The 16,603-nt window shown below is 44.4% G+C and overlaps 1 protein-coding gene across 2 annotated transcripts in view; it reads left to right on the top strand.

Moving 5' to 3' along the window:
• Window positions 1-16,603, top strand: part of SYT3 (synaptotagmin 3) — a 216,628-nt gene that overhangs the window by 90,952 nt on the left and 109,073 nt on the right. For both annotated transcript variants that reach the window (XM_083162445.1, XM_083162446.1), the window contains exons 3-4: window positions 2,684-2,818; window positions 7,252-7,421. In XM_083162445.1, coding sequence (XP_083018571.1) covers window positions 7,274-7,421 — 148 coding nt within the window. In that variant the 5' untranslated portion in view covers window positions 2,684-2,818; window positions 7,252-7,273. The remainder of the gene's footprint in view (window positions 1-2,683; window positions 2,819-7,251; window positions 7,422-16,603) is intronic.

Here is a 16,603-nt window from a genome sequence, read left to right on the forward strand (position 1 = left end):
CACGTGGTACCAGCTGTGTGGCAGTACTAATGCCGTATATGTATACAAAAGAGAAATACTTTTCCTATCAGCAATAATATACTACAAATCTGTGTATGTAGCAATTAAGACAGAGCGGATTTGATGAAAAGATTTAGGTTGCAGCAACGTCATCATGGAACCCCAATTTCTCAAGTCTCTATACAGTATATGCCCAGCACACCTTTAAATTGCGGTTACATTTTCTCACTTTCCAGTGGTAAATGTCTGTACAGGGGCTGGATTGTGAGTCACACTCTATTTCTAATGTTAGAAAATATTGTTGCTCTTGCTCTTGTTCGGATGGTGTAACGGTTAGCATTACTGCCTCACAGCACTGAGGTCATGGGTTCCATTCCCATCATGGCCCTAACTGTGCAGATTTTGTATATTCTCCCTGTACTTGCGTGGATGTCCTCTGGGTACTCTGGTTTCCTCCCACAATCCAAAAATATACTGGTAGGCTAATTGGCTCCCAATAAAAAAAAATTAACCGTAGACTGTGTGTGCGTGTATACAGTATGTGTGGAAGGGAATATAGATTGTAAGCTCTACTGGGGCAGGGACTGATGGGAATGTTCAACTATACTCTGTAAAGTGCTGCGGAATCTGTGTGCGCTATATAAGAAACTGTTAATAATAAAATAATAATAATAATAATAACAACAGTAAAACATAACTGATTTCCATGACGCATAGTTCAGTGACTCTATAGCTTAGCATACTACATTATTTCAATAAAATGACACCCAGTGTATCAAAGCCGCTAGGCTACAGCAGACAACTTAAAGTGCGTACACACTAGAAGATAAAAGATACTGATATGCAGGATATCGTTAACCAAATCATGGTATACATTGTCTAGCGTATACGCTCTATATAATTAAAGATGTGCGCTCCTGCATATTGTTAATGATGTCCTCCATCGTCCTGCATGTACAGACAAGGGAGGACATAGTTGATCTAAAGCATGGCTCATAACCAAAGCATTGATTTTCAATTGATTTTATTCTTTATAAACTCCTAGAACTGTCCACAGTAAGGGCCCATACACACTGGGGGACTTTGAGCTAAAAGCAACGCTGTCCCCATTCACACCAAAATTGCAGAGACAAACCCGGGAATTAAATTCCCAGGACAAGCAGGGACATTCTTGGGTTTGGACCCATTCACACATGCTTTTGAAGCAGGAACAACCCGTGTCGGCACCTTTCACACTGAACCCGGGTTTACCCTGCATTTCTATCAGAATGTCATCACAAATGGACTTTTTTAGGCGTGTATGTGGTTGAATTGTTTCTTCAGCCCCTTCAGCTTGTTAACCACTTGCTGCTGCCTGCGGACGAAGCCCCGCGATGCCAGGATCTTCGCAATGTTGTGGTATATCTGGGCATCCTTGACAGTGCCTGTAATCTTGCACCGGATCTCCTCTTCCCCTCTTATGCTTAATAGCTCCCTCACCTCATCATTTGTCCAAGACATTGCAGGCTTTCAGGGGTTAAAATGTCCTTCTGTGGTCTGTGGTACCACAGGACATGCACACGGTCTCCCTGCATACTGTATGCTGCCTCTGGGCATGTCTGTTAGCATCCACCACAACAGGAAGTTGCCCTGCTAGCAAATCAGCATTAGCTGACATCAGCAGAGGCAACACGGGAAGCAGGGAGATGTCCCTGGAACCTTTCACACCAGCGCTAGTCCCAGGTTGTTCCCAGACCCAACCCGGGAATTTAGGCTGGTGTGAAAGGGGTATCAGATTACTTGTTTCAGCGGCTTTCGAAGTATCTGGCTGGTATAATCAGCAGATGAGTGGAGGAGTGGACGTCTTTCTTTAGCGCCCTGCCATGGAAAGCCATCCACCCCAGGGAAAATCGCTAAAACATGCGAAAAAAAGCCCAGCGATTTCCCCCATCATCGTCCATACACGCGGGACAAAAACGCCCTGTGTGTATTTATTATTATTATTGTTTATTTATATGGCGCCACAAAGGTTCCGCAGCGCCTAACAATACACAAATGAGCAAAAACAGATAACAAATTACAGTACAAGACAATTTAGGACAAGTACATGGTAAATATGGATAGATGCATCATGGGACAGGACACTAAAGCAATCATCAGGGTGGCATAGGTTTATCAATTCTAAGAAAGGCACATGAGGAGAGAGGGCCCTGCTCGTGAGAGCTTACATTCTAAAGGGGAGGGTTAGACAGACAGGAGTGACACAGAAGGGGAAGAAGTGAGTATAAACAGAAGGGTAGGATGAGAGATGTATGGACCTTTAGGCTCAGTACTGCTATTGCAGATTGTGTCATTGTTATAGGGGGGTTCCAGAACAGTGTGTGCCTTTCCACTGGAAAAAATACTATACTATGGAGCATTATAACACAGAATATTAAGTCACATCAGTGGGGTACAATTATCAAACTTTGGAGAGAGATGAATTGGAGAAAAATATTGTACCTCCAAAAAACAGCCCCCCAAACTGTCATTTTTTTTTTTAAATCCAGCAAAATGAAATTCAGGACTTCCCCCTGTGCCTCAATAGAGTTTAACATCTTAATTCTCTGCCACACACACCCTATAGGTTATTTATGCCTGCAGATACTACAATACTACTGTTTGTTAATTGTATAATTGTAAGAAAAATATTTTCTCTTGCCAGAATCAAGCCCCTGACACGGGACTCCGGACACCGCCCAACTTCTCACCAGGCCGAGGACAACATCATTGAGCTGTTAAGTCTCAACATTTGAATGGCGGGAGAAAATCGGCTACTCCCCAGCTTTCTCTAAAACAGGTCCATATACACATTCAATTTGTGGGCAAAAATAAACCAGGAAAATTAGCTACAGATGTAGCGCCTGTCTTCTTTGCCGGGCGCCCGCCAGATCCCTTTCACTGGCGAGTGCCGTCAATAGGGACTGGGACGCGCATGCGTCTCACGCGCACACGCGTCCCAGTATCACGGCGGCTGGGCAGTGTTTCCCTGCCGGTCTCCGCTTCAGGGGGGGGGTGTCAGAGCGGCAAGAGGGACCGACGGCGGGGGAGGCCGTGGGGGACCCCCGGCAGGCTCCGTTGCCACGGGGCGCGTGAGCCCCTGCAAAGAAGAGAGATGCTACATCTGTATGTCATAATTGGAGAGCGGGTAGACCCATGTCCTTACGATGATGTAGATCTCCATGTATGAAATGCTACTTTTAGTTATGTTTTTATAATCTGTAACTTTATAACCATTTCCTCTGTTTTAGGTTGTTTTTTGAATTATGGCATTTGCCTAGTAAAAATTAGAATTGTGGATTCTACTTATTTATTTACAAACTTCTAGAAGAGGGGTGGTCAAACCCAAGGCCTAAAATGGTCATGCAGAGGTGGGGGAACTCATTTCTCTATGCCAACTAATTATCCCCCTCCCCTCCCCTCCATTAGGCAGAGATAAGGCCAGTGGTAGGGTTTTAGGCATCCCCCTGCAAACTAGAACTTTTCTGTGTGGATTACTGTGCAAGGCCAATGTGGAGGTTAAAATGTTCCACCTCACCATTAGAGGTGGTGGAACTCTGTTCCACCCTGCATAACGGCTCTTCTTAACGGCTTTGTGGGTGTTACACATCTGCCCATAACTGGTGCCCGCTTCTCCACATTATGCTGGAGAAGCGGGACCCGTTTTTTTAAAGCCCAAAACAGCAGGTTAATACATCTCCCCCAATGGGTGATAAGGCCACTCCGTGATAATTTTGAGTAGGAGCATCCCTATTTTAAGATTTTGGTGGGTCCTATCATTCCCCACAATGGGTAGGGGAGGATGGGAGGCCCCCTCTCACTCACTGCTCTTCTTAGCAGAGTAAATAGATCCCGTGTGCAGTATTTATTAATTGGAGAGATGGCCATGCACCTTTTAGAGAGAGGGCCATGCACCTTTTTCTGGGGAGGCACCAGCGGAACATGTCTGGGTTTGGATGTTAAGATAAATAATGTTTGGAGATATGGTTTAAGTCCCAGCAACACTAGATTCTTCTTGTGCAGTGCTGGTGAGAAAACTTATGTGACTAAGGCCCTTATTTAGATCTGATCACAGTACAAATTTGTTCTCAAAATGGGCAAAACCATGTGCACTGCAGGTGGGGCAGATGTAACATGTATACAGAGAGTTAGATTTGTGTGAGTTATTTTATTTCTGTGCAGGGTAAATACTGGCTGCAATATTTTTACACTGCAATTTAGATTTAAGTTTCAACACACCCCACCCAACTTTAACTCTCTCTGCACATGATAAAACTGCCCAACCTGCAGTGCACATGGTTTTGCCCATGTTGAGAACAAATTTGTACTACGATCAGATTCGAATAAGGGCCTAAGAGCTGACAATCGTGTAACACAATTGTAGGATTGGGCTTGGGCCACACATAGTGGCCAAGCAGGTTGAGTTCAGACAGTTGGTTATACACAGAGCTCCTGCCATGTGACCTGGATAGCAGGACCTCTGTGGTGTCCTAAAGACATTGAGAACCACTGCTATAGGTAATAAATCTGTCACCAACATTAAAAAAATGAAAATAAATATATAAAAAATGAAAACTGAAAAAGAACAGCTACGGACATAAATTACAGCATAGTAACAGCGACAATCAGTGTAAAGTGCAACTTTCCGATACAAAAGCCATTAGCACCTGATTTATGGATTACTTTTATCCTTTTCCTGACAAAACATATCTCTTCCATTCCAGGATGTGTTTTAAGTGGGAGGATTAGGGTGTTCCCTGTAGAATACTGGGTAAGAGCATGTAGTAAACTACTGTGGGCCTAATTCAGACGTTATTGCAGCTGACGTTGCTATATTTTGCTAATTGACTTTGCGATTTTATGCTAATATGGGCAGAAGGTAAAATGAGCATAGGAACGCCACCTGCTGGTTCATCATTTCTGTATGTAATTGCTGACACATCGATACATCATCGCAAATCGGGCAATGCTGCAGAGTCTGAGTGCCTCTCATACTCACAAGTTGAGCTGCTCTCCTGGGACACACTCTACTAGTAATGTTGCCCCCCCCCCCTCGTGCACCGGCACCCCACCCCCCATTACTATTACTTTCCAGCAGTGGCGGCGGCGCAGCATCTTCTCCCTCCGGGACTCGGGGCTCGGAGCACTCACTGCACAGTGCAGCCTGCAGAGCGCCGAGCCCCTCTGTATTCTAGGCTCGGCGCTCTGCAGGCTGCACTATGTATTGTGCGTGCCTGGCCGAAGGCGCCGGGTGGGGGATACTGTGTGGGGGCGGGTGGTTGGGGGGTACAGATGGTGCCATGCCACTGTGGGCAGCTGCCTGGGCCCCTGCAGAGGCCAGAGCCTGGGACAGCTGTACCCCTTGCAACCCCCTGTCGACGGCCCTGCTAGTAGCAAGTGAGGTCAAAACTGCTAATTTCTGCAGTCCCAGAAAACACCACCTGTATGGCCATATCATGCTTTTGCGTTTGTCGACCACTCTCCATTACTACCCTCAAACACTGTCTTCCTATCACTGATTCCCTGGTTCGACCGAGGTTGAATGACAGGAAGCCAACAATTGTGGGTCGGAACCGCACATTTTCTGGGATTGTCAGGGAAAATGGAGGCATGCCCAGGGTTTCAGGGCAGAGAGCTTCAGAGCTTCTGGGAGAATGGGGCACTGGAGAATGGGGCAAGAGAATGCAGCAGGAGTCTTGTGTGCTCGTGTCCCATTCAGTCGGACTCTGGCGGCTGGTGGGGGATGGCAAATGGTGATAGAATCTGTATACAGAGGCAATAACTTTGCATGTCAGATATACATTTGGAACCATCCACCCAGTGTCTAGAACGATCAATGCAAAATACACTGCTCAAAAAAATAAAAGGAACACTTAAACAACACAATGTAACTCCAAGTCAGTCACACTTCTGTGAAATCAAACTGTCCACTTAGGAAGCAACACTGATTGTCAATCAAATTCACATGCTGTTGTGCAAATGAAATAGACAACAGGTGGAAATTATAGGCAATTAGCAAGACACCCCCAATAAGGGAGTTGTTCTGCAGGTGGTGACCACAGACCACTTCTCAGCTCCTATGCTTTCTGGCTGATGTTTTGGTCACGTTTGAAAGCTGGCGGTGCTGTCATTCTAGTGGTAGCATGAGACGGAGTCTACAACCCACACAAGTGGCTCAGGTAGTTCAGCTCATCCGGGGGGCCGCACAGCCCTCCATGTGCTCGCCAGAGGTAGCCTGACTGCCATTAGATACCGAGATGAGATCCTCAAACCCTTGTGAGACCATATGCCATATGAGTGTGTCAGCTGTTCCTGACACACTCATATGGCATCCACTAACGCCACGTTGCACCACAGACTGTCCATGAGTTGGTGGATGCTTTAGTCCAGGTCTTGGAGGAGATCCCCCAGGGGACCATCCGCAACCTCATCAGGAGCATGCCCAGGTGTTGTAGGGAGGTCATACAGGCATGTGGAGGCCACACACACTACTGAGCCTCATTTTGACTTGTTTTAAGGACATTACATCAGTTGGATCAGCCTGTAGTGTGTTTTTTCACTTTCATTTTGAGGGTGACTCCAAATCCAGACCTCCATGGGTTAATAAATTTGATTTCCATTGATCATTTTTGTGTGATTTTGTTGTCCGCACATTCAACTATGTAAAGAACAAAGTATTTAATAAGAATATTTGGTACTTGTTTCCTAGCACGGAGTGTGGCGAGCGCACACGGAATACATGTGAAGTAAACCGCCACGCTTCGGGCTCGCCATGCTTTGGGCTCGGGGGCTCGCTGCGCTCGCCACGCTATATTAAGTCAACTCCACGCCGACGTGGATAGTGGGGGTATGAAAAGGTCGGAGGACGCGTACCGCTTCCCCACGTGGCCTCGCTGTGCTTGCCACACTTCGGGTTGGCGTTTATAGTGGGGGTGGCGTTAACAATGGGGGTGCATTTAACATATTAATCACCCATCAGGGTGGCTGTACAATTAAAAATCTGATCTGATCGGATCGCATCGCATGCAATCGGGTCGCATGCGATGCAATCCGATCGATACGATGGCATACAATGAAATTCGTGGGCGCCGTGCTAGGAAACAAGTACCATTTATTTCATTCATTCAGATCTAGGATGTGTTATGTTAGTGTTCCCTTTATTTTTTTGAGCACTGTAAATGAAAAATATATAAATGAACAATATGGTAAAAGACTTGTCTGTTATGCCCCTAGTGCTGAGAGATGGTAGTGCGAGATGTCCGGGGACTATGAAGAGGATTTTTGTCGCAGCACAATGACGCTGATGAGAGAACTGTGCTATAGAAATGAGCAGGATGAAAAATGTCTGGAATTTTATGAGTTACAGCGAAACCAAGGGCTGACGCGCTATACAGGAGATGCAGGTAATTGCCGCAATGTTATTCCGATGCTAACTGCTACTGCTGAGCAGATGGAACTGTTGTATAATATGTCACTGTGATTAATACAGAATGGCGAGAGGGATACGAGCACGTTTGCAGCCTGAGACAGAAAATCATTGGTAACCCTTTCATCTTTTATTGAGAATACCATAAACAATTGTACGTATGGAGTGTACATTGTTGAACAGAAATGTTGCCACTTTAATGAAAAAAAAATCTATTCAAATCTATCTCATAGTCGAATGTGAAACCCTGTTTGTTAATGGCTTAGAGGTTGGGGGGTGGTCTATACATTGTGATCCAGGGATGACAATTGTCCGCCCCCCCCCCACCTGTCCGTCATGCCTCATTAGCATGAGAAGGCCCAGCATTCTCATGGGAACGCCCATGAAACGTTGGCCATTCCCATATGGTAATTGGGCACTACCCCACGTCCCTCTCCGCTCCCCCGCCCGAAATGCTGCTTGAGTGCACCCGGTGAACAATCTCTTCACCGTGGCTGCACACAACAAGCTCATGTGCAATAAAAACATCTGTCCCCGTGTGAATGAGGGGACCTTGCGAATGGACCTGAATAATGTCCTTAGTCTACTCAGCGCTGCGAACAGGGGTAAAACCAGTGATTGCACATGGTTGTCCCCTTTTGTGCACTGACAGGGTGGCATTTGCCTGATCGCTGGGCTCTGAAGATACACAGCTCAGTGATCAAGTCTGAATCAGGCCCAATGTTACCTCATGTGAAAATTTAAATAATTAAGAGAAATGAGTGCATCCCTCTACCAATGGGATCCTCTGTTGCCGTTGTGTCTAGGAATGTAGCCAGGACTTTGTGGGCACCATAGCAACATTTTCAAGGGGCATCTGTCCAAATTCTCCTGAGGCACCTCTCTGCAGCAGGTGTTCATTTTATGCCCCATAATAGATCCATATTTAAGTACTTAACCATAGCAGTGCCTTAATTAATGTTATGGCCCATAAGTCATGCCTTAGTTCACATTACATCATATTGCAGGACTGACGTTACCACATTATACAACACTGCACCTCAAATTCGAATTATGATTTACAGTAATCTCAGTCCATATCATTCCACATTATAGTGCTCCTAGTTTTTATTTTGCCACACAATAGTGCCCCCACTTCATTTTATACCACATTACAATGACCAAATACAAGGGCATACTGTAACTAGATATATTGGTGGCCCCAAGGCAAATGTTTGTAAGGGCCCCTATGTATCTACCAATGGCATACCTCCCAACTTGTAGCCTTTGCGATGCGGGACAGAGGGGACATGGCTTGATGCAGAGGGCGTGGCCTGTAATTGTGTTGTCAGACAAGGCCACGCCCCCGTTTTGCCGCTGTGGGGGCATGGCACAGTGGCTCTATGAGCCTCTAGCCATGCCCCCAGCACCTCTAGCTGCGGGAATAGACGCTATTACCGCTGTCCAGCAACTGACAGGGGGGACACCCCACTCTGCCGCGGGACACTACCGGCTGCGGCAGGGACGCAGGAACGTCCCCGAAAACTGTGACGTTCCCACGGTAATCGGGACGGTTGGGAGGTATGCAATGGTGAAAGAAATATTTAACCAATTTAACTTTGACAATGTAACTCTTTCAACTCTTGGCCCCATAGCAACTTCACTCCCAGCCATTGAGTCTAGGGCAGCGTTTTTTAGGTGCAGTATATTCAGAAAAGATCCCCCTGATTGCTGGAGCTCAGTTTCATGTCATCTCCATGCAGTAGGTTACTGCCCACACACAAATAACGGCACATGAAGCAATATGTCAAGGAATGACATATTGACCTAGGTCTCATTTTATATCCTTGCAGCATCTCCAGCCTATTATTTCTCTGCCGACTCATTTAACAATCAGGGTAATTTTTCCAATGATTTTTTTTCGCTTGCATTGTGGCTTTTCTGGAGATTGAAGGTGCGGGGAAATATGACGCCCTTGGCATTTATGGAGGTTAATCACACTGAAAGTCTAATAAATATGGAACCAAGATAAAAATGTCAAGACAATTTAAAAATATAGCAAATTGTATACAATTACGAATTACTGTAGGCCGCCACTGTCTGACTTTTCTCCTTGTTAAAGGCGTAGGAGGGAAGCTATTGTCCTACCACAATAATTATCGACATGTGGGAAATTCTACTATTTGGATGCGGCATAAATAACATTAAGCACTGCCGGGACGGCGGGAGACCTATTGGGCCCCATTAAGGGGAGTGGCCATGCATGCAGATGTGCAATTGGACACTTGTTATGATACAAGGCCCCATTTACATTTTGAGCTTCCCACATAAAGGGGCATTAACTCCTCCTACCTGTTGCTGCTTCCGCACGCACCTACCATCTACTGCTCCCTGGTCTAGCTGCTCCTCCAGCTGGACTCAGGTTCAGTCCTTCGGATGGAATATGTCGGTTTAACCGGCTGCCGCGGCAACTATCTTGGTGTGCCCACAGCATTTACTGGGCTCCTCAGCAACCTCCTACACAGAGGCATAAGGCAGAGGCACTGGATAATGGCCTGGAGTATAGGCTTTACCAAAAAATGTATCTGCATAAGCTACTGTTTCTGAAAGAGAGCAAGGAGGGCAGCGGGAATGCGGTGCTCAAGGCCTTCAAAGAACACACTGACCGGAGATGGGGTAAATTTACTAAACCAGAGGTTCCCAAAACGTTGTTCTCAACAGTCCAGGTTTGAAGTAAATCCATGTCTCAGAACAGATGTTTAAATCTGACTGAGGTACTAACTAAGTCACCTGTAGACAAGCATGGATAGCCTTATAACTTGGACCATTGGGGTGCCTTAATATTGTATTTGGGAACCTCTGTATTAAAGTGAAAAAAAGCAAAAGAGGTGATGTTGCCCATAACAACCAATCAGATTTTGTCTATTATTTTCTAGGATGCAATAGAGAAATGATAGTCAGAAGTGGGTTGCTATGGGCAACATTGATTCTTTGCAAACTGTAGTAAATGTACCACTACGTGCATATACAGTGTAAAATGTGTTAGGTACTGTATATTACTAGGTGGGGGAGGGGGAACTATGAAGTTAGTACTGTATATTACTAGGTGGGGGAGGGGGAACTATGAAGTCAGTACTGTATATTACTAGGTGGGGGAGGGGGGACTATGAAGTCTAATGTTTACCAAATCCTTATTACGGAGGCAAAAATGCCCCATACAATAATAAAAATATATTACTGTTTAAACAGAAAAAAGTACTGTACACAAGCCAAATTAGATGAGTAATTGATTGATGAATACTGCATCAGTTGCTGTGGTGTAATTTGCATCAAATCACTCTGCACTTTCTGAATGGTGTGTTGGTGTTATTGTATAAGGGCACTACCAATGTGTGGCATAATTTGTAAGGGGATGCGGTTAATTTCCCGGCGGTCGGGATCCCGGCGGTCGGAATCCCGACACTGGAATCCCGACCGCCGAAATCCCGAAACTTTCTCCCTCCGTGGGTGTCCACGACACCCATAGAGGGAGAATAAAATAGCGTGCCGAGCGTAGCGAGGCACCGGGCCCGCTGCGTGGCGAGCGCAGCGAGCCCGCAAGGGGGGGCGATCCATGTCCCCCCCTTGTCGGGATTTCGGGGGTCGGGATTCCAGTGTCGGGATTCCGACCGCCGGGATCCCGACCGCCGGGAAATCATATCGGATCCTGTGTAAGGGACATTACTGTGCATATAGAATTCAATACTACTGTGTGGCATTACCTGTTTAAGGTGCACTACTGTTTAAGGTGCATTACCCGTTTAAGGTGCACTACCACTACTGTGTGGCGTAACACGTATAAGAGGGTACCACTGTGTGCATTATGTGCTAAAAAGGGCATTACTACTGTGTGATATATTGTGAATAAAGGGCTCTACTCTGTGGCATAATGTGTATTAAGGGTACTACTGTGTGTTGTAACAAGAATAATGGGCACTACTGTGTGACATAACATGAATAATGGAACTTGGCATAAAATTAAGAAGGGGTCCTACTATGTGGTGTAATGTGAATAAGGTTGCATTGCTGTCTTAATTTGAATGGGGGGGGGGGGGGGGCACCAAGTTGCTGCCTTGCTCCAAGTGACATCAATTCTTGGTTTGACATGCGCAAACAGGTGCTGCAACACGGGAAGCAGAAACGGCACTAGACTTCACTGATCAAAGTCTGCTGCCATTCTGGGGGCAGGTGAGGATCATTTGTGAAAACAGGAGTGCAAATCACAATTAATTGGACAGCAAATGGGATTGTCAGCATAAACTGTTTTAAATTTGTCAAATTTGCACTTTGTTATTCTTTTTTTTATTCTGTTTAAAGTTAAAATAAGTAATACACAGCATTTTGGGTTATAGAGCAACAATACTCTGTAATCGCTGAGTAGGTTTTGGTTGCATTTGCTAAGGGAATGTTTGTCCTGTCCTTTCTGTCAAGCCTGTGATTTTCCATTATCTACCTAAATTAGTTGCTGGGTTACAGAATGTATCCATCATCTCTGTCCTCCAGTAATGTCCCAATGGTGTATAATGAAACAGTCCGGCAAATGAAGATTCTATTTCATGTGTCTGAGAAATGCTCCTGAGATCAGTGGGTGGCTGGTAACACTCAAGATAAGCAGAAGTGCTTCTAATTCAGGGAAGCTTATCTTGCTACCTCCTCATTTCATCTCATAATTTGCCTGGTGTTTGATGTTCTTATACTGTACATTCTATGTACAGTACAGTATGTAACAATACTAAACAGATACACCCCACTGCCACTATATATATATATATATATATATATATATATATATATATATATATAAATACACAGACAACTGAATTTAGTGATAAAGTAGGGATATGCAGCGGCCACTTTTCGTGTTTTGTGTTTTGGTTTCTGATTACCTTGAGGTTTTGGGTTCTAATGGGTTTTGCCAAAACACCTCCTAAACGTTTTGTGTTTGAATTTTTTTGGTTTTGGGTTCTGATTTTTTTTTTTTTAAAGCATAAAAACTGCTAAAATCACAGAATTTTTTTTTTTATGCTCATACGCTATAATAACCTCAATAACATTAATTTCCACTCATTTCCAGTCTATTCTGGACACCTCACACCTCACAATATTGTTTTTAGGGCAAAAGGTTGCACCGAGGTAGCTGGATAACTATGCTAAGCCACAGAAGTGAGGCACAAACACATGGCTCATGTAAGAGTGGCACTGCAGCGGTAGATACGGCAGTGCTAGGCACCAGACAGGTAGATATGGCAGTACTAGGCACCAGACAGGTAGATAAGCCAGTACTAGACACCAGACAGGTAGATAAGGCAGTACTAGGCACAGACAGGTAGATACGTAAGCAATACTAGTATATGTGCACCAGCAGAATTTATAATAATTCATTTTATTATTAGGTACTACTTGGCACTCAGTGGCACACGTCAGTGCACCAGCAGCACGGAATAATTTTTTACAGTCCCACGCAGCACAAGTATTATTTTTTAATTAAATTAGATATAGCAGCCTAGTATGTAGTTGTACTAGGTAGGTACACTTAGGCAGTAGCACTGCCAGTGGCAACAGTGGACTGAGTAAATAATACTGGCAACCTCTATTCACAGTATTCAGTGCAGACAGCACCAGTGGAATATATATAATTAAATTAATTAAGTATTAATAATATAGCAGCCTAGTAGGTAGAGAAACTAAATTATTAGGTAGGTAGGCATTAGCACTGCCAGTGGTCAACACAAAAGGTAGTTACACAGCACCAGTAGCAGACTATTATGCACCAGCAGAATTTATAATAATTTATTTTATTATTATTAGGTACTGCTTGGCAGTGGCACACGTCAGTGCACTAGCAGCATGGAATTATTTTTTACAGTCACACTCAACACGGGTATTATTTTTTTATTAAATTATATTTACTGTAGCAGCCTAGTATGTACTAGGTAAGTACACTTAGGCAGTAGCACTGCCAGTGGCAACAGTGGACTGAGTAAATAAGTAAAGCAAGACATTTTTTTACTCAGCACACTGAGTAATGTTATACCCCTTTTACACCAAGGAATAACCCAGGTTGGACCCAGGTCAGCGTTGGTGTAAAAGGGGTCAACCCAGGTCCAGTAACACTGGTCTCCTACCCAGGTCCTGACCAGGGTTGAACACTGGTTGGACCTGGGTCGTGGGCGGTGTAAATGGTCCCAACCCAGGTTGGGACATCTGGGTAGTGCTGAAAGGATACCAGAAGTGCTGGACGCCTTTCCACAGTGCGCTGCAGTGGCAAAAGACAGCAGCCAGGAAGGATACGGGCAGTGCACACAGAAATCATAATTGGATAATTGGATGCAGTATCATTTATATTATTATTATTATTATTTTTTTTTTTTTGAGGGGGGGGGGCACATGGGAGATTCGGTCTGCTGCTGCAGGGGAAGGGGCTGGGGAGAGCACATGGGAGATGCTGCACTTTTATACCGCTATGTAGGCTTGAGCAATGAATAAAACTTTTTGAAAAATATTTTACTAAATAAACAAACCAACATTTTTCAAAGCTAACTTGTCATGTCTTTTTTATTTTAAATCATTGAGGGAAGGTTGGATGGCAGTTTATCCTAAAATGGACATTTTTTATGTCATCCATAGGGAAAAGCAGTGCTGACCCAGGTTCAGTGTAAACGGCGCAGACCTGGGTCCGACCTGGGTCACAGTGCTGTGTAAATGGGGTATGAAGCTGGGTCCAACCCTGGAAACTCCCATGTTCAAAGACCAGGGTCCGACCAGGGATTTTGGTGTAAAAGGGGTATTAGTAACCAATCTTGAACACTACATGATAATAGAAATCAGAGATATTGGTTACATATACCTGTGCAGGTGTATGCTATGCCCCCAAGCCACGTCAAGGCTTCTCTGTATATTGGGGGTCCCTAGCGCTATATCTAGGTGCAGGGTGCGGCACCCCAAAAACTATCATAAGCTGGGAAGCCCAGTGCGGCATGCCAGTGAGATACTAAGTGTTAATAATTAGTGATAAGAAACCGAAGCTATATATAAAGAGAGAGATAAATGAAATGTAATTAAAATAGGAGAGCGATAGTGTTAGTGAGGGAAAAGTGTTAATAGAATGTAAGGGCATGCCGCACTAAAGCCACCCAGCCCATCCAGTCCAGGAGCACCGCACCCCACACCACCGTTACCCTAAATTGGGTCTACGATTAACCAGCAAGGAGCCACATGATAATGGCTCCTTACTTGAGCCCTCCCTCATGCACCTGGGTAATGTTACTGAACTAATTGAGCATCTACCACTATCTGACTGAGTAAATAATACTGGCAGATTCAGTGCAGGCAGCACCAGTGGACTATATATATAATATAATAAATTATTAATATAATATATAATATTACAGCACAGCACCAGAGTTAGGCCCCAACACAGAGGAGACAGTAGTACTACAAGTACACAGTTAGACTGTCCTCCTTGCTAGGGAGATCCCACCCTAAGCAGAGAGGAGAACAGAGTACACAGCAGCACTGAGGGAGACAGCCCCAGTGAATAAAATAATTACAGCACAGCACTCCAGAGGTAGACCGCACAGAGGAGACAGTAGTACTACAAGTACAAAGTTAGACTGTCCTCCTTGCTAGGGTGATCCCACCCTAAGCAGAGAGGAGAACAGAGTACACAGCAGCACTGAGAGAGACAGCCCCAGCGAATAAAATATTGCGTTCAAGGTCAAGCTCAAGTTTAAGCCCCAGCAGCAGCACCAACACACCCTTTCCCAACCCACTACTAGACTGGAGTGAAGATAGCAGGGGCGGCAGCCTCTATTTAAAGCCTCGCGAAATCCGGCGCCGGGTGATGACGTTCTGCCAACGTGGACGGACCCGAGTCAGGTGGGAATCTCCGAGCGCTGCTCGGAACCGGGCTCGGAATGATGACGTCCGTGAGGGCTCGGATCTCTGGAATCCGAGTCTGCACATCTCTATGATAAAGGCCCCATTTTTATTGTTATAAGGGTATTTGGTTGATAGATCGTCAGTGTCTAATGCTGGCCACACATGAGACCAACTTTCCTTGGATGGAATAAAAATCTGGTACTGGATGGGAGCAAATGTAATATTTACTTCCGAAATTTGCTCCCAAAATTTGGAAAAGGACAAAAACTTTCGCTCAGACACGGGACTGAATGTTTTTGTCCATTTTCCTGGGTTTGTGAGCACATTTCTGATTGTCCTTTGCCCCCATCCAGTGCCATATTTTTATTCCATCCAACCAACTAGTTGGATGGTTGGAGGAAAGTTGGTCTGATGTGTGGCCAGCATTAGAGTTTACTTGGACAAGGATAGGTCTAAAAAAACTTTCTCATGATTTCAACCTAGGGTGGCACAATTACAACCTTCACCAGACTCTAAAACTACAGAATCCAAGACAATGAAAAACTTGTTCTCCATTGGCGGAACCACAATGTGTATATATATAAATATATGTATATGTATATAGAGAACAGACTAGAGAACAGAATAGTTTCGCGCCACAGAACTTTGGATATTTTAATTGGGCTGCCTAGCTTACAAATTCCCCTGTTGGATAGGGGATGGATAGGATGTGGGAAACAATTGTAAGATGGCGCCCTTTAAGGTGACCTTACGGATTAGGTCAAACAAGCCTTCAAGTATTCCTTAAACTTTCTAAAAGTAAATAAAGTCCATGAATTTTCAAACGTTTATTAAAAGTCTCTTTTTCCACTCGGTATTGGTCGTTGGTTCAAACCATTAAAAGGTTCTGATATTTCAAGATAGCAAACAAAATTTGTTTGCTACTGTATCTTGAAATATCTGAACCTTTTAATGGTTTGAACCAACGACCAATACCGAGTGGAAAAAGAGACTTTTAATAAACGTTTGAAAATTCATGGACTTTATTTACTTTTAGAAAGTTTAAGGAATACTTGAAGGCTTGTTTGACCTAATCCGTAAGGTCACCTTAAAGGGCGCCATCTTACAATTGTTCCCATATGTATATATATATATATATATATATATATATATATATCTTCTCAGGACTCCACACAGTGCATGTTTTGCAGGTCTCCTCACAGAATCAAGTGACATAACTAACTCCACCTGTGGATCCATTTAAATTTCAGTAATGATGCA

This window comes from Crinia signifera, chromosome 19 (assembly GCF_055691185.1).
Source record: "Crinia signifera chromosome 19, ASM5569118v1, whole genome shotgun sequence".
Classification (NCBI taxonomy): domain Eukaryota; kingdom Metazoa; phylum Chordata; class Amphibia; order Anura; family Myobatrachidae; genus Crinia; species Crinia signifera.